General features: G+C 39.2%; 1 protein-coding gene across 6 annotated transcripts in view; it reads right to left on the reverse strand.

Moving 5' to 3' along the window:
- Nucleotides 1–3,580: 3,580 nt before the first annotated feature.
- Nucleotides 3,581–21,478, reverse strand: part of NELL1 (neural EGFL like 1) — a 445,673-nt gene continuing 427,775 nt past the window's right edge. For 5 of the 6 annotated variants that reach the window (XM_048852651.2, XM_075129472.1, XM_075129471.1 and 2 more), the window contains 3 exons: nucleotides 16,373–16,549; nucleotides 11,030–11,254; nucleotides 3,581–5,837 (listed from right to left, as the gene is read on the reverse strand). In XM_048852651.2, the coding sequence (XP_048708608.1) occupies nucleotides 5,787–5,837; nucleotides 11,030–11,254; nucleotides 16,373–16,549 (453 nt within the window). In that variant the 3' untranslated portion in view covers nucleotides 3,581–5,786. The remainder of the gene's footprint in view (nucleotides 5,838–11,029; nucleotides 11,255–16,372; nucleotides 16,550–21,478) is intronic. The other variant, XM_048852653.2, reaches the window with a different exon arrangement.

Consider the following 21,478-nt stretch of genomic DNA (forward strand, 5'->3'; position numbering starts at 1 on the left):
TTCAACCAGATTACTCATCTACAAGTGATCAAATCTTTTAAAAAAAAAAAAAAAAAAAAAAACCGAACTAATCACATGAGGCAGCCATTTTCACACTTTGGCAAAATATTGATCTATTGTTTCTCTAGAGTTTTGATTGCATTTTTGAAAACATACCTTTTGTATGTGGCTTTTTTCTGAAATAGAGATTTTACATGGGTCATCCTGATCTGCTGCATATCTAGATGCCATTGGAACATGTGGCAGCCTTTGCCCATGACAGCCAATAGTGTCTGCTCTTATTTTGATTTCCTTTTCATTAGGACCAGCTCTAGGCACCAGCAAAGCAAGCATGTGCTTGCTTGGGGTGGCATTCCAGCCACCCGTGTTTTTTTTTTTTTTTGCTTGGGGGCGGCAAAAAACTTATTATCTAGCTCCATTAAAATTTCATAGTTTACCCATTGCAATCTAAAGAATGTCCAGTTGCTAACCATATCCCTTTCATGTACATTTGCTCAGGGACAGGAATCTGGTATGCTGTTATGATTGTTTTCTCTCTCTTGTGTGTGTGCATAATATTCTTTGTATCTGATGTCACATGTGCAGAAGCTGATTCACTTCAGACACCACGTTTAGTGTGTGAGCGTAAAAAGAGAGAGAGCCAAGACACTGCAATATTCTAGCTTGATTCCTTCTTCCCCCACATACTGGCCTCTCTCATCAAGCACTTCTGGAAAGTAGCATTCTCTAAGTTCCTAGATATTGCTGTATACATAATTATGCTGTAATACCCCATTATAACACAGAGGCAGGGGCAGCAACATGGGGGGCCCCCTTCTCTATCCAAGAAGCAGTAGCAGGGCGGTTTGTGGCCTCCCATGAGAGGCCTGGGTTGGAGCAGAGAACCCCGCTCTGTACTTCACCCAGTAGCAGGAGTGGGCCAAGTCTGCTGTGCTCCTCCTTCCACACACACACACAGTAGTGGTGATGTCGCCTCCAGAAGAGTGGGTCTTGCAATTAACTCCCCACTAAGATTCACTGAACACATCCCCTCTTTCAGAGCACTTGTATCAGGGTGTTTACAGACTGAGGCAGACATCCCCGCATTAGATACACTTGAGTCTCAGTTTCAAGTGTGTTTTTTCTCAACTTTAAGAGCTAGATTTTTTTTTTTAAAGAAAGAAAGCTGAGATTCTGATATAATCACATAACTCCAGGAGCAGGGGCCAGAGGCACATGCCTTTAACCAATCCTGTTTACCCATGCTTTAATCAGTGTGAATTTATTTAGTCATCTTTCCAACAAATAGGGTGACCAGATGTCCCGATTTTATAGGGACAGTCCCGATTTTTGGGTCTTTTTCTTATATAGGCTCCTATTACCCCCCATCCCAATTTTTCACACTTGTTATCTCGTCACCCTACCAACAAAGCAAATCTACAGGGTTGGCTGGTGCCCTCCTAAACCATTCTCACCTGTTTGTGGCTTTTCTTATTTTCAAACTCTGAGACTGTGCAATAGTTTTCTTGTTCAACTCGTCTGCTGGTAGTTTCATATCTCTAGTTTTAGTAAGATGCTTTTCTTAATCTCCTTTGATACAGCATACTTTATTATTTCATAATGGCTTCAAGGTAAAGACAAAGCAATATGGTTACCTGCAAACCACTTCTGGGGATCAGAGAGCATCAGACTAGAATTATATGAGAGCAAGCATGTCAGTCATTGGCCAAAAATTCTTCTTTCATGGCCAAGTCTTCCCCTCCCCATTCTGTGTCTGTGGAGGCCCCAGAACTGGCTTGGTGAAATATAACTGTCTGCTACATGGAAAGCCAGCTGTAATTTAGTTTCTTTTTAGAAGCCACAATATGATTGGAAAGTTAATGCTAATAAAGCTAAATGTTTTACTGAAAATTCACTCACACCTCATAATGGAAAACACAGCAAAACATTTTATTTAGAGACATGATTTAGCTCTTTGTCTTTGAAGCACTATACAATTCCCACAATGTTCCTGTGAGGCAGATGAGTAAAACTGTCCCTTTGAGTGCAGAGGGTCCTGAAACTAGTGGAGTTATACTGCATGGGAGAGGATTCCGGGAGCCAGCATTTGAACCCAGTAGGGAAGGCTGAAAGGTTAAGTGAAGTGACTTACCCAAGCCCGTGTAGAGAATCCGTGTTAGAGCTCTTGGGTCCAGGTCCTACTCCTGTACTTAGGCCACTAGATAATGCAGGTGTTCTCAAACTGGGGGTCACAATGTTTTTAGGGTCACAAGTTGTAAGCCTCCACCCCCAAACCCTGCTTTGCCTCCAACATTTATAATAGTGTTAAATATATTAAAAAATTGTTTTTACTTTATAAGGGGGGGGTTCCACTCATAGGCTTGCTGTGTGAAAGGGGTCACCAATACAAAAGTTTGAGAACCACTGGGATAATGCATTGCTCACACTTTGCATAGTTCTACAAGTAACAACGGGGGGGTGGGGGGGAAGGGGTTGCTGCTGTTCTTTGGTCTTGTGCCCCTATTTCTCATTCTTTATTTATTTATTCATGAAGCCAGACTCCTTTGCCACATTTACTGCCTCTGAAATGAGCACATCTCTCACAAAAAATTATGGCTTCAACGTATCAGCACTAGCAACAGCTGAATGCTTACACCTACCTTTAGTGAGAGTTTGTCCTTAGTAAGGACAAAAGGCCTGTTCCCTTAAGCAGCAAAGATCTTGCTTTTGTGAAGATATCTCTAACAAAGATCTGAGCCGATTGTGCCCCTAGTGAAGTTAGCATTAAAATGCCCATTGTCAGCAGAAATGAAGAAAATAAATTCACAAAATACAGACACAGGCTGGTCTCTGAAGAGTTTTCATTGTGTCAATAGGCTTTTAGGTGAAAAATGTCTTCCCAGACTTTGTAGTGAAAGTAAAATATTACAAAATCTCATCATTCTTTTGACAAAGAAACATAAGTGAACGAGATGGTCCTTTGCTATTGTTTAAGATGAATAATTCCTGGTGGAGACAGAGTTACTGGGGACACCAGAATTATGTGAACACAGAAAACCTATAGAGAGAAATATATTCATCTCAGTCATGTTAATACAGCATAAACAAGAGAACCACGGTATCCATTCTCTGCCTTGATGTAAATAATTCAATTTTTATATCTCAGGAGATAGTGTTTGCTAAAAGGGCTACACAAGCCTGCAGGATTCAGTACACCAGGGGGTTTGTTAAATGACCCCTAGGGTTCATCGAGCACAGAATGGGAACCTCCCAAATTCAAGTTCCCCCAGCTGGGCTCTGGCTCAGGCCTGGAAAGTTGGAGGACTGTTGGAAGCCAGCTGGGGAAATAGGGGGTCTTTGAGAGAAGAAAGACTTGCTGGCTTCCAAACTCTCCCTATGCATCCACAGAACATCACGTGTTGAGGTTTGTAAATGGACTGGACCTAGGACACAGTGCTTGGTTTGAGGGTGAATTTCCTGTAGTGCTGTTGCTAAATCTCAAACTTACTGCTCTGCTAATGCATATTACATTTGGGAAAGGAGAAATGTTTGTAATAAACTTGGGTTTTTACAATATTGCTAATAAGATTAAGAAAAGGCAATCTGTACATAGGAGTTTATTTAGAGGCCCACAAGTTTTAAATCATTCCCTTTTGTATGCCAGCCCACTGACTGTCTTCTCCAATTGAATTACCATTGGGTTTACAATGTGATTTACAAAATGAACTGACAGTATGATTTACAAACATCCTTTGAGTATCATATAAAACACACCTGTTTCCCTTATAATACAATCATTAAAACAATGCAAATGTAATCAACACACGGGAAGCTGAAAACAACTGGACATTTAAAGAAAATAATGACTGTATGTTTAGGCTAGATCCCAGTCATGAACAAACCACCTAAGTAAATTATCAATGCTAATAATGAAGAGTGGAGTAAAAATAGCTAAATGAATATGCAAGTAATTTTTATAGCATTTTTGCAAAAACCCCTTAGGAGAAACATGAAAGTACATTATTTAAAGGAATATTCTAATATTCTTCCATTATATACAGTCACACACCATTCTTATAAATCAATTTCACATTTCCTGGATAAAGCTATGAAAAACTCACAAATGTATACTTTTCCAAAGAATAGACACTCTGCTTATATCTGCAATCTTTTTCCAAACACCTGCTGTTTAGTTAATTAAAGAAAAAAGGGTTGGGAAGGCAAAGAACACTATACAAATAAGCAGAACAGCGTACAACAGCACATTGAAAAATGTGGCATTTAAGCTGTATATGCCATCAAATTTGAAAAAGATTTTTGTTCCAGTACTACAAACTTTCTAGCCTCATGAAAACAAAGAAAGAGTTATATCTTCCTTTGATGACATCCAAAAAATCTAACCTTTTGTGTAGGGTTAGCCTAGGTTTGGGGTTTTTAAAAAAGCATTTTATGCATGGTTAATTAATAGATTTAAGTTCTTTTGAATGTCAGAAGAGTATAAAAAGGGGCCAGATTGCTTCTTGAATATGTTACATGTAATGAAAATTGTAGCATAGAATGTCGCCAATCTCCCAGAGCTAGCACGCTGCAATGGATGCCGAAATTCAGGCTGAATGTAATTGTCATTTACACCATGTCTTGTCATCTCTACAATGGTTTAGCCTGTTATGAATGGTAGGTTTCATTTTTGGAAAGTAAGTACACTGGGAGAAGATGGTGAACTTATCTACACTGGTGGAGCTTGGTATGTCTACCCAGCAATTAAGCATTCATGGCTGGCCTGTCAGCTGGCTCAGGGTGCAAAACTGCAATGTAGATGTTCAGGCTTGGGCTGGAGTTTGAGCTCTGGGATTCCATAAGCTGGGGAGGGTCCCACAACCCAGTAGCCTAAGCCCCACAAGTCAGCTGCCACAGACCAACAATGTCTGTTCAACTGCAGTATAGACATACCCACTGAGAGCAAACTTAGACCCACCCCATTCAAAATATATAGGTTTAAAGCCCTTTGGTTGCTTCACCCAGTCCATATGAATGCCACCTATATCCAGTATTTGTAGTGTCACCTGCAAACTAGACCACACTGCTAAATCTGATATCAATAAGGGGCATTGTTTCCTGGATGTGTGTTGAAAGGGCATTGGATATGTGCTTTACTGCTCGATACAGGAATTCTGCTACTAGTTCATATGTTTGGAAAAGAAAATGCGTGCGTTTGTTTTGGGTTTGTTTTTTTTTAAAGGTAGACTTAGGTTTGATTACTTCCAGCCTGTATATGTCAAATATACTTTGGAATGTTTCACAATGTTTGACAGCTATGAAATATAAGTATTATGCAATTTGACTGTACATACATACATATTTTCATAAATACATCTGACAGGAACCTCAGAACTAAGTATGCAGTATTATGGGACAAAATCACAACAGGCAGCCTTAGTTGTAGAATCTAGATCCAAAGTAAAATAATCTTGCGTTTCAATCATGTTGTCAATACACAAATTAAACCAAAATTACATCATTAGTTTACCCATGAAATAATTTAAAGGTATTTGTAAATGATTTGACAGGAAAAGTGTATAATTTACAACACTGAAAACTTTTTTAACAACCATAGACATATGCTTTGTACTGTAAAGTCACCCAGACAAGGCTAGCATAGTGGTAGGTCCCAAAGGCAACTCCCAAACATCTTCCTCGGGTGGAGACTTTGGTAATTGTCTGTTGTATAAAACACCAACTCTTACAACTTCATTTTAGATGTTAACTGCATCAGTTTTCCTCACAGAGAAGAGTCCAGTCTTAATGCTTCAGTTATTGTGAAGACAGTCTAAATCCACAGAACAGCAGACATTCCCATTCTGTACAACAAACAAATCAGTGTTACTTATCTACACAGAACAACTTTAAAAAACAGAGAACATGGGCCTTATACCTCTGGAGATGGGTATCCTACGTATATTCACAGGACACAAAGAGCTGTGTGATTTTGGTCCCCACCGCAGTTAGTACAGTTGCCATGCCCACTCAGGCCATGGCCTTTTTGCTGAGATTTCTCAAAGGAGATATTTGTGGTGATTTTTCTTATGATGTGGCTATTTTTTTCCATTATATATCTGACTGAAATTACAATCTGACCAATGGGAAATGAGTTGGCAATGACTCTGCATCACATATGACCTGAATTGCGTTTAAACCAGAAACGTAACTGTGAAAGGCTCAATAGTACTGATTACAAATGCCTTGAGCCATCCAGTACACTTTCATGAGCATAATTTATATTCTAAAAAACCCAACAACATTAAAATGGCAGAGAATATCTGAAAAAAAAAATACAACAGTTGATCTTTTATTTTGCTATATTCTCCCAAATTATCAGTCAAAAATAAGCCCTGTTAAGATCTGATGAACAAAGAGACTTCTGGCCTCTTCGAACATTTGCCTGTAGTCCAGACTATCAATTTGCTGAGGAGAACTGTGACAACAATTCCCATGTCATACCAAGCTTAACTCCACCAGCAGTAGATCTGAGTCTGCAACATCTAGTCAAATGCCCAGGAATCTTTCTGATAGAAAAGCATCATTTAAACCCATCACAAAGCCTCAGGGGAAACGCCACCAAAAAGGGGCAGGAAAGCTAATCACAGTGAATTAAAGCCCAGAAGGAACAGCTACACCTCCTTCTACAGTATTGTACGGGGGATGGGGAACAGGGGACGATGACTTCATACAGCATTTTATATAACACACGCTTAATTTCATAAAACTACATTCAGTGATCAAAGAATGATCAAGAGAAAGCACTTCTCTATGTGGGTGAGATAAAGCACAGACAATTGTAATTCACCTTCCATATGTTATTAAAAAGCTATGCTTTAATAGCAGTGAAAAGACTATTTTGCTCCATGTTCATTTAGTCCCCATTTTTATACAAATGAATATCTTCTTAGGTAACACTAACTGCTCTAGAGGTATGCCTGCACTAAGGAGACTATAGGAGCACACATATATGCTGGCATACCTCCCAACGTAAACACACCCTACACTGACAGAAAAGGTTTTTCTTTGGTGTAGGAACACCACCTCCCTGACCAAAGTTAGCTGTGTTGACAGAGCCTTCGGCCATTGCTGTAGCTGCATCATGGGGGGGCAGGGGGGTGTTTTTTCACACCCCTGATCGCAGTGCCGATATAACTTAAGTGATCTCTGCTTTACTGTGGACTAAGATGCACACGTTGTAGGAAATCTTGTACATGTCGCTGAATATGAGGTTAGGCCTGGATTTTTTAGCAGTGTGTAACTGTGTTTATCACAGAAACGTAGGGGTAGAACGGTCCTTGAGAGGTCATCTAATCCAGCCCCAAACGCAACCCATCCCTGATAGGTGTTTGTCTAACTTGTTCTTAGAAACCTCCAATTAACCTTAGAAAATCCCCAATAGGGATTCCACAACCTCCCTTGGCAAGCCTCTTCTAGTGCTTAACTACCTTTATGGCTAGAAAGCTTTTTCTAATATCTAACCTAAATCTCCCTTGTTGCAAATTAAACCCATTACTTCTTGCCCTTCCTTGTCAGTGGGCATGGAGAAGAATTGATCATTATCCTTTTTATAACAGCACTCAACTATCTGAAGACTTATCAGGTTCCCCCTTTGTTAAGGCTTAAACATGCCCAGTTTTTTTTAAACCCTTTCTCACAGGTCAGGTTTTTAAAGCTTTTGTCATTTTTGTTGTTCTCCTTTGGACTCTCTCCAATTTGTTCACATCTTTCTTAAAAGATGCATCCACAACTGGACACAGTATTCCAGCTGAAACCTCACCATTGCTGAATAGAGGAACATTATCTCCTGTGTCTTATATACACAACACCCCTGTTAATACACCCGACAATGATATTAGCAATGGTGTCACATTGTTGATTCATATTCAATGTGTTATCCTCTATACTCTCCAGTCTTATTCTACAGTACAGCTGTCTAGCCAGTTAATCCCCATTTTGTAGTTCTGCATTTGATTTTTTTCTTCCTAAGTGTACTTCTCTTTAATGAATTTCATCTTGCTGATTTCAGACCAATTCTCCAATTTTTCAAGGTCATTTTGAATTCTAATTCTGTTCTCCAAAGTGCTAGCAATGCCTCTCAGCTTGGTTTCATCTGCAAATTTTATGAGCATACACTCCATTCCATTATCCAAGTCATTAATGAAAATACTTAAGAGCACCAGGCCCAAGACAGCCCCCTGCAGAACTCCACAGTAGATACTTACTCCCAGGTTGACAGCGACCCATTGATAACTACTCTTTAAGTATGGTCTTTCAACGAGTTTTGCAATCACTTTATAGAAATTTCATCTAGACCACATTTCCATTATTTGCTTTCCCTAGTTTATGTATGTGTGATGCTGCTTTTTAGTGGGTTATCTTAGTACTTAGTCCTGCCATGAGTGCAGGGGACTGGACCAGACTAGATGACCTCTCAAGGTCCCTTCCAGTCCTGTGATTGTGTTCTACTCAGAGAATTAAGCAAGCTCTCCCTCCATTCAAATGGTAGATTTTTGGAGTTGAAGGACCAAGATTTTAGTTTCAGCATCCCAAATGGGTGTGATTTATCTAATGATTATACTTGTTTGCAAAATACTGATTGATTACAAATACAGTGTATTCCCTCAGTTCCCCACTCATATAAGGGCCTGATCCAAACCACACTGAAATCAATGGAAAAACTCCTATGAGCATTGATCTAGCTTTATAGTGTTTAGATACAGTATCATTCCACATTGACTTTTCACTGTATTGCATATAGTGAAGGCAGAACTTTACTATTCTGCTCTCATGATTATGTGAAGATTCTTACATTTCAAAATTAGACTGGAAATCTCATTAAAATAGACTTTTCTACATGATTTTCAGTATTTTCTGGTTTTACTGTGAGAATGTTCCTTCCCCTGTGAAAGGTTGAAATCCATGGCTGATGTAATAACCCGGTATGTGGATTTGTGTACAGGCCCAAAGTCCAGAGTTTGGTCAAGAGGTTAAAGGCCTAGCAATAGCTAAGAGAAAGCAGAATAACCAAAGATAACCTTTCTTTTGCTAAGATATGTCTGGTCAGCAAAACGCCAAATGTTGGGAGCAATAACTGTCTTATTCAAAGTTGCAAATAGAACAAAGAAGCCCTGTTTCTGTTCTGTTTGTAGGGAGATGTTCTTCCCACACATCCAACCTTGAGTTTATGAAAGATTCAAGCATGTCAGTAAGAGATGGCCTCCTCCCATCTCCCTTTCCCAGGGACCAATGCCTGCCTTAAAACACAGATGAACAACTTGGAAGACAATCTTTATTGCCATACACTTTCACTGTTTCTTTGCTTTTACTCCTAGATATTGTGACACAGCTCTGTCCTTGGCTCTGTGGGTCCCGCGTTTCCTGACTGATTTCGCTAGCCTCAGAGGCTCACTGTGACCCTGCACGTAACCCTTCTCTCTCGAGAGACAAGGGTCACAGTCTACTGAGCCATTTTCATCATAAGCCAGAGAGGGAGGTGAGGAGAAGTTATCCTTCCTTGCACAGTCTCTGTTGTCTCCCAGTCTCAGTGATTAATCAGGGGGCAAAGGTGTGGGGAGGAGCCCAGGGACCCTAATAGTATCAGCTAGGGTAGCTGACCTTTTAGAAACATGACATGTACAATTCCCTGGGCTACTTCCCCCACAGCAGCCCTCACTTCCTCAAGGCCTCCTTCCTTGTGCCTGATATGGTGTGTACTACTCAGCCTCTCCAACAGCCCAACTTCCTCCCACAGCTCCTGACATGCACACCCACCTGACTAACTGGGAGGCTTTTAACTAGTTTCAGCCAGCCCCTGATTGGCTTCAAGTGTCCCAATCAACCTAGCATTCTCCCTGCCTTCTGGAAAGTTCTTAATTGACCTGGAGCAGCTGCCATTTCACTTATCCTGGTACCAGGGATTTGTTTAGCCTGGAGCTAATATATCTATCTCCCACTACTTTTCTATAGCCATCTGGCCTTGCCCCCGTCACAATATGTATCTGTTGGACAATCAAAGGAGCTACTTCATTCCTATGGACCCCAAATCAGAATACAACATATATATATTTTATACTAATACATTTATTAAAGTACTAATTAAATGTTAATTTGTCAACTTGAGATCATGGGCGGAGACATTATGTAACCTTTGACCATTGGCTACTGTGCTAGCATGTCTTGCTGCTAGACCTATCTGGGGAAGTGGGACTGCCTACCCCATCACTTTCCCCTGCCCATGGAAAAGCCATATATTCCATTGTAATCAATTGATTGACACTCAGTCAGCGCTGTATGTAATAAACTCCTGTGCTTGACCTCTACATGGTGTGGATTTATGTCCTTCACCCTGCGTCCCGACTTATGATTGTGGCAAAAATTAAGAAGTGCTAAGGGAATGAACAGAGAAGAGGTGTAAGGGACTCTAAGTTAATGTAACCTACAGACTAAGGGCCTAATTTGCTACCATCTTAGACCATGTGTAGTCATTTACACCTGTGAAACCAACATGTAAATTATTCCTTCCTATATATCACCTCTGAGTTTGTCTGAGTGATTCCTTATCTGGTCATGCTCTCAAAATGTTTGTCTTGGAGAAGAGGCAAGAGAAGTTTAAAATCCTCCTGTACTAAAATACAGTGCAATTTTTATTATTGTACTAGCTTCTACTAAATATTCTGTAAAATACATTTTAACAAACATAAAACTTGTCAATTTTTAAAATAGCTATCCTAAATTCATATTAAATATATCCACAGGGATTTCAGATGGAATATTTTAAAGTTGCAGAATGATGTTAAATATCTGTGCTCAAATTTCCAAGAAAATAACTATAGAATTACCATGTTTTGTTTCCACTATGCATACCATACAATGAAAACGTGTATACTGTAGGTTACGTTCTCTGCCCTTGAATCTCATTTACTTCAATGGGAGTTGCGTGTGAACTTCCAGGGGTAGAATACAACTCTATATTTATGATCCAGAACAAATCACTACTATATACTCATAATACCTTGCATTTGCAAGTTGTACAAGGAGATCCAACCATTGTCCATACTGAGCCACTGAGTCTTGTGATTCCATAGCCATCTACACAGGTTTTTCTGATATTGTAAGTGATCTGATCAGCCAGACAGGGATCACTGACACAACGGGGGCAACACTCTCCTTCTGAGATTGCTGTGTACTCACAGTTTGGATTTGGGCATAAAAGAGGCCAACAATCCACTTCCCCTTCCTGTAGAAATAGAAATAAGGGCCATGAAAACTCATTAGCTACTGAGAAAAAAATAAATTCTGATATAATGAAAGCTCCTTTTTGCATCAAATTATAATAGATTCACGTTTGGGATATATATATATATATCACACTAGACTGAATGCCACACCATTGGACATTGAAACTTATGTTTCCTATGTACAGTACAATTTTTTTTTTATTTTTTTCTTAATGAAGCAACCTAATCTGCAGCTTGCTCATCATGGTAGACTTTCTGGTTTAGTGATTTTTTTTTTTTTAATTCAGGCACGAATACTTTTTCACAGTACGGACCATACTTCAATATAGTTATTGCTTTGCAGGCCATCTAGTCTTCCATTCATAGTTGCATAACATCCCTGAGGCAGCTACAGCAATTGCTTACATAGACCAGTAACATTAAGAAAATATTTAGTGGGAATACTTTTTCACAGTACGGACCATACTTCAATATAGTTATTGCTTTGCAGGCCATCTAGTCTTCCATTCATAGTTGCATAACATCCCTGTGGCAGCTACAGCAATTGCTTACATAGACCAGTAACATTAAGAAAATATTTAGTGGGAGTGGGAGGGGACTTTCAAAAGTGCTCTGCTCTGGCCTAACTAGATTCCCATTGTAGTCTAAGTGAGTTTTACTATTGATTTCAAAAGGAACAGTTGGGCCAGTGCTGGGCACTTTTGAAAACCCCACTCTGAATATATTTTTAACTTCTTTCAAAGCAGTTTAACAGCTGGAAATAAGGAGGAGCCAGAATCATGTGACTACCCAGCTCTGGGTAGACCAGCTAAAGAATCCAGACATCATACTTTGAGATCCCCTGCATTGAACTAATACTACTAACCTGCATTTTGCTAATTTACAATCTCTTATTACTAAACTTCATATTTTTGTAACAGATATGCTGCCAAATATCTTAATATAATTAGTAGATAAACATTAAATGACAATTATCAAAACAAATGAAAAAAGCATATTTAATGATGCATTATACTCAAAATCACGCCTGTTCATGGATTTAAGTGGTGTTTGATTAGAGTAATGAAAAGACAGTACATAGATGCTGTGGCTTTAAATCTTGTCACTAATGCTTAGAGTGAATCACTGTAGTATAATGTAAATAGTCTTGGGGGATTCTGGGACAGGTACTCTATAATGCTGCTTGAAGAAATATTACCATTTCTTATATGTATGTAAACCTCTAAATTCGTGAGGATTTCCAAAGCTAAGATACACATGGAAGAGGCTGGTAAGTGAAGATGGTGTAGCACCCAACAACCTCTGGGTACCTGCCTGTTCAGTCCCTTTGCTGTTGCATTTCACAAAATGAAATTTTGTTCTAGCTAGGAACTAACATAACTCACCAATGGGCATTTTCCCCTTCTATGTGCTGATACTTTCAAAGGAACATCAAATACTCTCTTAAATAGATCCTTTAACAATCTGCTACAGGGATAAGGTTGCTGTAATGATTCAACTGGCATTTTTAAATACAAGGGTATGCACAAACGTGTGTGTGATGATATAAGCACTTTAAATGGCATGCCTAGTGTTAAAATATCGTGTGATCACATACTATTTCTCAACCAGTACAATAACTGTAAATATACAGATGTATCTACGGCAGCAAATGCTCACTTATTTAAATACTGTGGTAGTGTGTAGCTGCATAGGAGCAGGATGAAGTTTGCACATTCAAACTTAACTTTCACCACTCCTGATTTTTTTGGTGCTTTTGGCTGAATCCGTAATACTTCATTACATTAATTTTTCTATTTTTGAAGAGAAAAAAAGTCTCCAGTTGTATAACAGGCAGTAGTTACCAAAAGCATCTGGTGCCTATCAATGTCCTTAGTAAATTGTACATTTATAGTTTTAACATATACAAGTCAGCCAAAAACTGCCTAAATAAGGTCCATTAACAGGGCAGGCTGAAGAAAATATCTCTAGGCCTGAGTATGAAAACGCACTACTTAAGAGATCTTTAAGGAAGCATGAAAGGCTTCTCAACCTATGGCTAGTCCTCCAGCCATTGTTTCTGAAAGGTGCTTACTATTTAAGCTGAGGTTTGCGAGAAGCAAGAGTGGTTCTGAAACTACCTTTCAACTGCCACCCGCCCATCCTTGGAGCAGCCGAAGGACAAACCCAAGCCTGTGAAAGGAACCTGAGGGCAGGACTAGCTGTAGGTTGAAAACTATTACAAACACATTTCTAGTGAGTGTCTTTGCTTGGAGTGAAGGAATTGGTCTTCATTTAACAAAGTTATGAGATTGTTTTTCAATTATAGGTTTCAGAGTAGCAGCCGTGTTAGTCTGTATTCGCAAAAAGAAAAGGAGTACTTGTGGCACCTTAGAGACTAACAAATTTATTTGAGAATAAGCTTTCGTGCTCAAATAAATTTGTTAGTCTCTAAGGTGCCACAAGTACTCCTTTTCTTTTTTCAATTATGTACCTGCTGTATGCAGTAGGTGGAAAATACCCATCCCTGAATCAGTCTGCTTCTGCTGCTCAAGGGCCATCATGTCAGAGAGCATCAGATGGAGTGCAGGAGATTCCGGCCTGCCTCGGAACACCCTCTCCAGCTCCTTCCCCATATTCCCCCCAAGAAAAGGGTAAGCAATAAGCAGAGCCAGCTATGCCTATTTTACATTACTCAGGAATTCCCCTAGCTGGACAATTCTTAGCTACTCTGTTAATGAAGCTTTCAGCTGCTTTGTGCTACCTGAGCAGCCAGATGTCAAGATAAGGATTTATCTTGCATATGGTCATCTCTACCTTTTTAAAAAAAATCTCATTTTGTTAAATGAAACTGAATTTTTTCACGCCAAGAAGAGGCAGCCCTCACTAGAACTGTGTCCATACCAGATTTCAAACTCCAGTCATTTTTATAGCAGACCACAGAAAAAAAGAATGGCTAGAAAGTATTAATACAAAAAAGTTATTTTTTTATTCTCCCATAACTGAAAATTAAACAATCAAAAAAAAAAAACAACCTGAGTACATACTTTAGGGATTTGGTCTGTTAAATAGAGTGTTTCACAGAATGTACATTCCCACTGGGGCTGTGCATGCCTCTTACAAACTGAATGGAAAAAATAATAAAGTCGGCTAGCAATTAAAGCTGCATTTGGGCATTACTTAGCACAAAAGACAGGAAGTCTAAACTATTTTGATTTAGAATTGGCTCCAAATCTCAGCTATACCACTGTTTTAGTGCACTACCTTAAATCTCTTGGCCTTTTTACGACTGTTAACCCAGCTATGAAATTAGATAAGACCAGGAATCTTTCTGAAAACAAGACACTGCGACTGAGTTATGCACACCTTGGAAATATAATTAAATATGTACCTGAAAATCTCTTCCCTTTTCTTATGCAAGCATTTTAAAAAAGATCAGGAAAGTAAACTCAAAAACTCACTGAAGTAAAGGGTTTGCAGTTCTCCAAAAAAGCACGGGTGATTCAGTTTACAGAACAAAACTCTATATGTTATAACTGAATCCATTCTGCCCAGAGGACTCTCAGTTCTCCAAACCAAGGACAGTCTTCTATGCAGAGCACAGCAAATTTTTCAAATTAAAAATGGTCTTTTTTTAAAATAAAAATTGTTATACTGATTTAAAAAATAGGGGAGGAATAATAAATGTTATTTTCTATGGCAATTGGGAATGAAAAGGGTAACCTGCTTTTTTTTTGTTTTGTTTTCAGTCTGTATGTTTGGGTGGTCTTTTCAGTTTCCTTCATTCTTTCCTTTTGCATTAGGTCACTATTCACCAGTGTTCTCTTTTGTTGTTTTTCAGGGGTAGTTTGTAGGACTTGGTTTTTCATTTCTGCACTGCCAGTTTTGATAGGGAAGAGCAGGCATGTGGTTGGATTTTTTTCAAAATCAAATATTTTACATAAGAACAGCCATTCTAGGTCAGACCAAAGGTCCATCTAGCCCAGTATTCTGTCTTCCGACAGTGGCCAATGTCAGGTGCTTCAGAGGGAATGAACAGAATAGGGCAATCATCAATTAATCTATCCCCTGCTGCCCACGCCCAGCTTCCGGCAGCCACAGGTTTAGGGTGACCCAGATTATAGGGTTGCATCCCTGACCATCTTACCTAATAGCCATTGATGGACTATCCTCCATGAACATAAATAATTCTTTTTTAAAACACAGTTACACTTTTGGTCTTCACAACATCCCCTTGCAAAGAGTTCCACGGGTTGACTGTGCGTTGTGTGAAGAAGTGCTTCCTTTTGGTTTTTAAACCTGCTGCCTATTAATTTCATTGGGTGACCTCTAGTTCTTGTGTTATGTGGAGGAGGAAATAACACTTCCTTATTTACTTTCTCCACACCAGTCAAGATTTTAGAGACTTCTATCATGTCATCTCCTTTCCAAGCTGAAAAATCCTGGTCTTTTTAATCGCTCCTCATATGGAAGCTGATCCATACCCCTAATCATTTTTTGTTGCCCTTCTCTACATCTTTTCAAACTCCAATATATCTCTTGAGTTAGGACAACCAGATCAGTGCACAGTATTCAAGATATGTGTGTACCATTGATTTATAGAGAGGCATTATGATATTTCCTGTCTTGTTATCTATCCCTTTCTTAATGGTTCTTAACAGTCTGTTTGCTTTTTTGACTGCCACTGCACACTGAGCAGATGTTTTCAGAGAACTATCCATAATGATTCCAAGATCTCTTTCTTGAGCGGTAACAGCTAATTTAGACAGCCATCAACTTCAAAATGAAAAGATCCCAATACAAATTCTGCAATTGAGAAAATTATCAATCTGTTTTACACACAACAAAATGGAAACAGTTTCAATTTTTTCAAGCTTTCTGTGAAATTTGTTTGTTTGTGTTTGTTGATCAGGTCTATTTACACAGAGCTGAGAAGTGGTCTGCCCATATTCTGACTTACCTTGCTTCTGAAGCGTGACTTTGAGTCTTTTAAAATCACTTTAATAAGTCAAATGGTGGAAGAGAGGTGAAGATATTGTTAATAATGTCATAATAATGTCATAATATAAAGTATGTTGCTATCACCAAAATCTTTACTACTTTTGTTTCTCTCGAAAATGTTTAATTTATTTCCATACCAGACAACGGCACTGCTGACAGCTGTAGGTCCAGTTGTCCCCACTACGATACAGTTTATGACCATTTTGGTCTAAACATTGACTGGTCACTCTTGTGTCACACTCTGGGCAGCAAAAGAGATCAACGCTGGGGTTCTGACAATTGCAAGCTGTTCGCCGGCAGAATATCTTCCCGTTCTGTAGAGACCAAATTGTTACTGGTATCAAGCAAGTGGTAAATAGCAGAGGACTATTGGAAGAACAGGAATGGCCATCAGAGATAGCAAAGCATGTATTGGTATTTCAGGGAAGATACTGCAGACTACCTAAGGAATTTGAAGTTATTCTTAGGGCCCAATCCTCCAAGAAATGAGGCTCCCCAGCTCCTATTCTTATAAAAATCACCCCAATGATACTAGTGGACATTTAGCTATCTGTACAGTTCCTTTTTTTTACCAGTATCCTCTGAGGCTGAGAAAAATGTTACTGTGTCCCCTCTTGTTCCTAACCCACTGGATAAAAAAAAATGAACAGCCTCTCGGGTTCAGGTGGAATGAAGTAATTTTATCTCATCAATTTTATGAATGAAATCTCCAAATAGTTACCTCTTTTTTGAGCATGTATCAGAACAATATTTTCCTTTGCACTATCTTTTGAATAACTGTGTGATTGTCAAGAAAATTTTAAGTGAATTGAAACTGTGCACATGGCCCGATAAATTTAATAGAAACACACTACATTAAAAACTCAGTGAAAGCCAGTACTGTTAATATAGCAAAATCATAGTGGCATTAAGTATTCCTTAATGTTAATTTATCTCTAGTTATCCTCTACATCTGGACCTTCCATTTATCAGACAAAAACTATTCGGCCACAACATATCACATTGCATAATAATCTGGAGCCATGCATTGAAGATGTATTTTTATTCTACAGATTCCCTAAAATATGATTTTTCTATTTCAGGTGCTAAGTATTTACACATAATGTGATGTATTCAGATAAGTACTGTTAATCAGAATTATCATAGTAAACACAGAAATTTCTTCTGAATGTACAACAGAGAGGACACATCCATTTAGTGCAAAAGAAAAATGAATTTATTCTAATTCTAGTGATGAAAATTGTAGGGATAACTGTGTTATAAATTATACCCTTCATTATAGGTGAGACAACACATTGTAACTCTATATACAGAATGGGAAACTGAAATCCTAGTTTATAATGAAGAGTACCATTGAAAAGTTTTGATTTTAATTGGATTATTGATTTGTTCAATTCTTATTCAAGCAAAGTTTCAACTGCAATCAAGGAAAAGCTTGGCTGAGTAAGGAATGAGGGCCAGATTCTGCTGTGAGTTACACTGGTTTAATTCCTGAGTAAATTCATGAAGTTACTCTGAATTAAGTTACTGAGTAACAGCTGTAGGACTGTACCTGAACTAAGCAGAAATACAAACATCCATTAATAATGCCACCTTCACACATCATGCTTACAAGTAAAAAGAGCTTTCCTACACTGATATTACAGAACTGACTAATCAGAGATTTTCTTAAATCAACCCCCATAATTATTTTAAGGGATGATAAGCCAAAATGGATTTCTCCACATGCAGGCTGAATAGGCTAAATAGCCAAAACTACATTAAGTTGTGTTGGCAGTTGCTTAGATTTTCTGTATTCATAAGTTTTAATTTGTAAAAAAAAATCCAATAAATAAACCTAAACTTTGCTGCAAAGCAATACGCAGAACACCAGCGGCAAAGAATCATAATGCTCATGTTAGCTAATGACACTGCAGGTGTTCAATAATATTCCTGAAATGATTAGCATATTACATTTGATTGCAGGAATAATTAAAATTGCTTATTATGTGTAACAAAAAAAAATACCTCACAGAAGTGTGGAAAAATAGAGAGCACACCACCTATAAAATGCTGGACTCAATTGTTTTATCCACCACCAGTGCAAAGGGCTAGATTGTCACACCCCTTACTCAGCAGTGCAGGGTAATATGAAGAATTAATGCCCTCGCTTACTTGCTGCTGAGCTTGTCACTCCACCTGTATGGGAGAGAGCAGGGTCTGTTCATTTGATATTCCAGAGAGCAAATGTTAGGGAAAGCAGGAGGAGTTCTGACTCCAGTACCCAATCAGATTTGCTGGACAGAGTAGCAAGCTGGATGCGGGTGGCAAAAGGAATAAACACTATTTCAGGAAAAGAGAGAAGTCATTTCTTCCTCCCCGGAACAAGTAGTAACAGACAAGGAACTGTGAGTCTCAGAGGAGGAGGAATTATGATTATCTGACCTATGTGCTGCCCCTTACTCAGGAAGATTGTAAAGTTACAATCTTGCCTAAACATTCCAACATGATGACTGGCTCCATACATTCAGGGATGTGCAGACCCTCTATGTGACTTGGAGGTAGTCACAGTGACAAATAATTTCATCATCTGAATTTACATCCTTCTGATTAAAAACTGCTAGCAATAACCTGTCCATCCTGTTCAGAATTACATCCTTTTGCCTTTGGATTATTTTTAAAATTACCCCTCTTAATTGGTAACAGCGCTGGTGGTTCTGTGCTACTCACAACTCCTGCACTCCTTAAGGAAGTAAATAATCTTTTACATTGCCGTCACTCTATTTATTTCAGAACACTGATAATGTTTGATGATTCTGCTGGAGAGCCTTTGATAATACCACCACACTACTTCCCTCCTCATTCTTTTTAGCATCACATGTTTTGTTTGCAACCCTGTTAAGCCTCGTGCTTTGCAGAAAGCATTTTGATTCCCATGATGCTGTGACACAAAGACTAGAACTACACTTGGAGCTGGGAGAGTGATTCCCAGCTCGAGTACGTGTACTCATCGAGCTACTGTGCTAAAATCAATAGTGTAGATGTGGTAGCATGGGCAGTGGCATGCGCTAGCCACTCCAAGTATGTACTCATGGGATGCAGCCAGACTGCACTTAGAGTGGCTAGTCCATGCCACTGCTTGCTGCTGCCCATGCTACTGTAGCTACGCTACTATTTCCAGCATGCTAGTTCAAGCAGAGCTAGGGCAGGTATGTCTGTGCAAGGTGAGAATCATGGCACCAGCTCCAAGACAAAAAGCCTCTTCATATGCAGCATCCCACTTACTACTTTGGAATTCTAATTTGCCATCTCTAAAATAACTTTGGCAAATAAAAGTACAAATGGTAAAAATAAAAATATAGAAAATCATTTATTTTCTTTTGGTGGGATAATAATAATATATACATACAAAGGCTGCAAACAAAACTTGTGATGCTAAAAAGTTCTTGCCCCCCAACAGCCTCTAGGTTGCGTCACAAACTTTAATTAATTGAGGTAAAGTAGTAGTATTAAAGATGTAAAAACAGTGCCATGGTATGATTTATAAGTGACTGTGGTTCTCACACAGAGTCAATTGCAGGGTCTACTCTTACTGAAAGGTGAACTGCCAGCTTGGAGGAAGGTTACTAGTGTAGTTCCTCAGGTATTGGTCTTGGGACCATTCTTATTTAACATTTTTACCTTGGCACAAAAGGTTGCAATGTGCTAATAACATTTGCAGATGACAAAGTTGGGAGCTATTGCCAATATGGAAGAGGACCAGAATATCATATACAAGGAGATTTGGACAACCTTGAAAATTGGGGTAATAGAAATGGGATGAAATTTAATAGTGCAAAGTGCAGGGTGATGCATTTAGGGATTAACAACTAGAATTTTTGCTAGAAGTTGTGGACATATCAGTTGGAAGTGACAGAGGAGAAGAAAGATCTGGGTGCATTAGTTGATCCCAGGATGACTATGAGCTGCCAATGTGATGCGGCTGTGAAAAAGGCTAATGCAATCCTATGATACTTCAGGCGAGGTATTGCCAGTAGAGACAGGGCAGTGTTAGTATTATACACGGCACTGGTGAGACCTCATCTGGAATACTGTGTGCAATTTTGGTCTCCCATGTTTAAGAAAGATGAATTCAAACTGGAACAGGTGTGGAGAAGGGCTGCTAGGATGATCTGAGGAATGGAAAAAATCTACCCTATGAGAGGATGCTCGAAGAGCTTGGCTTGTTTAGCCGAACTAAAGAACGCTGAGGGAAAATATAAAGGCTCTCGTTAAATACATAAGAGGGATAAATACCACGGAGGAGAAGAGTTAATTCAGTTAAGTGCCAATGTGTACCCAAGAACAAATGGATATAAACTGTCCTTCAAGACGGTTAGGCTTTGTCTCCACTACCACTTGTCAGCAAAATTTATGTCACTCAGGAGTGTGAATATTCCAGCATAAGTGGTAGCATGCACAGTGCTATGTCTGTGGGAGAAGCTCTTCTGCCGCCATATCTACTGCTTCTCATTGGAGGTGATTTAATTATGCCAACAGGAGAGCTCTCTCCCATCGCCATAGAGAAACTACATGAGAGACCTTACAGTGGCACAGTCTAAGGTTTCTAACCATCAGAAGAGTGAAGTTCTGGAAGAGCCTTCCATGGGAAGCAGTGTGGGGCAAAAAACCTAACTGGCTGTGAGACTAAGCTTGATACGTTTATGGAGGGTATGGTATGATGAGACTGCCTATAATGGCATGCAGCTGATCTGCGACTGCTAGCAGCAAATATCTCCAATGACTGGTGATGAGACACTAGGTGGGGAGGGCTCTGAGTTACTACTGTGAATTCTTTCCCAGGTTTCTGGATGGTGGGTCTTGCCCACATGCTGAGGATGTAACTGATCACGATATTTGGGATCGCAAAGAAATTTCTCCCTGGTCAGACTGTCAGACATCCTGGGGTTTTTTTCGCCTTCCTCTGCAGCATGGGGCACGGGTCACTTGCAGGTTTCAACTAGTGTAAATGGTGATTTCTCTATGATTTCAAGACTTTAAATCATGATTTGAGAACTTCAGTAACTCTGCCAGAGGTTAGGGGTCGATTGGGTGGGTGAGGTTCTGTAGCCCACAATGTGCAGGTGGTCAGATTAGATGATCATGATGGTACCTTCTGACCTTTAAATCTGAGTCAGGGACAGAATCCAGATCTCCCTGTAATCTAACTACTACACTGCACTCTCTAAAGGGGATGCACTTTCACTCAGAGTTCCATCCCGCCC

Source organism: Caretta caretta, chromosome 6 (genome assembly GCF_965140235.1).
Source record: "Caretta caretta isolate rCarCar2 chromosome 6, rCarCar1.hap1, whole genome shotgun sequence".
Classification (NCBI taxonomy): Eukaryota; Metazoa; Chordata; order Testudines; family Cheloniidae; genus Caretta; species Caretta caretta.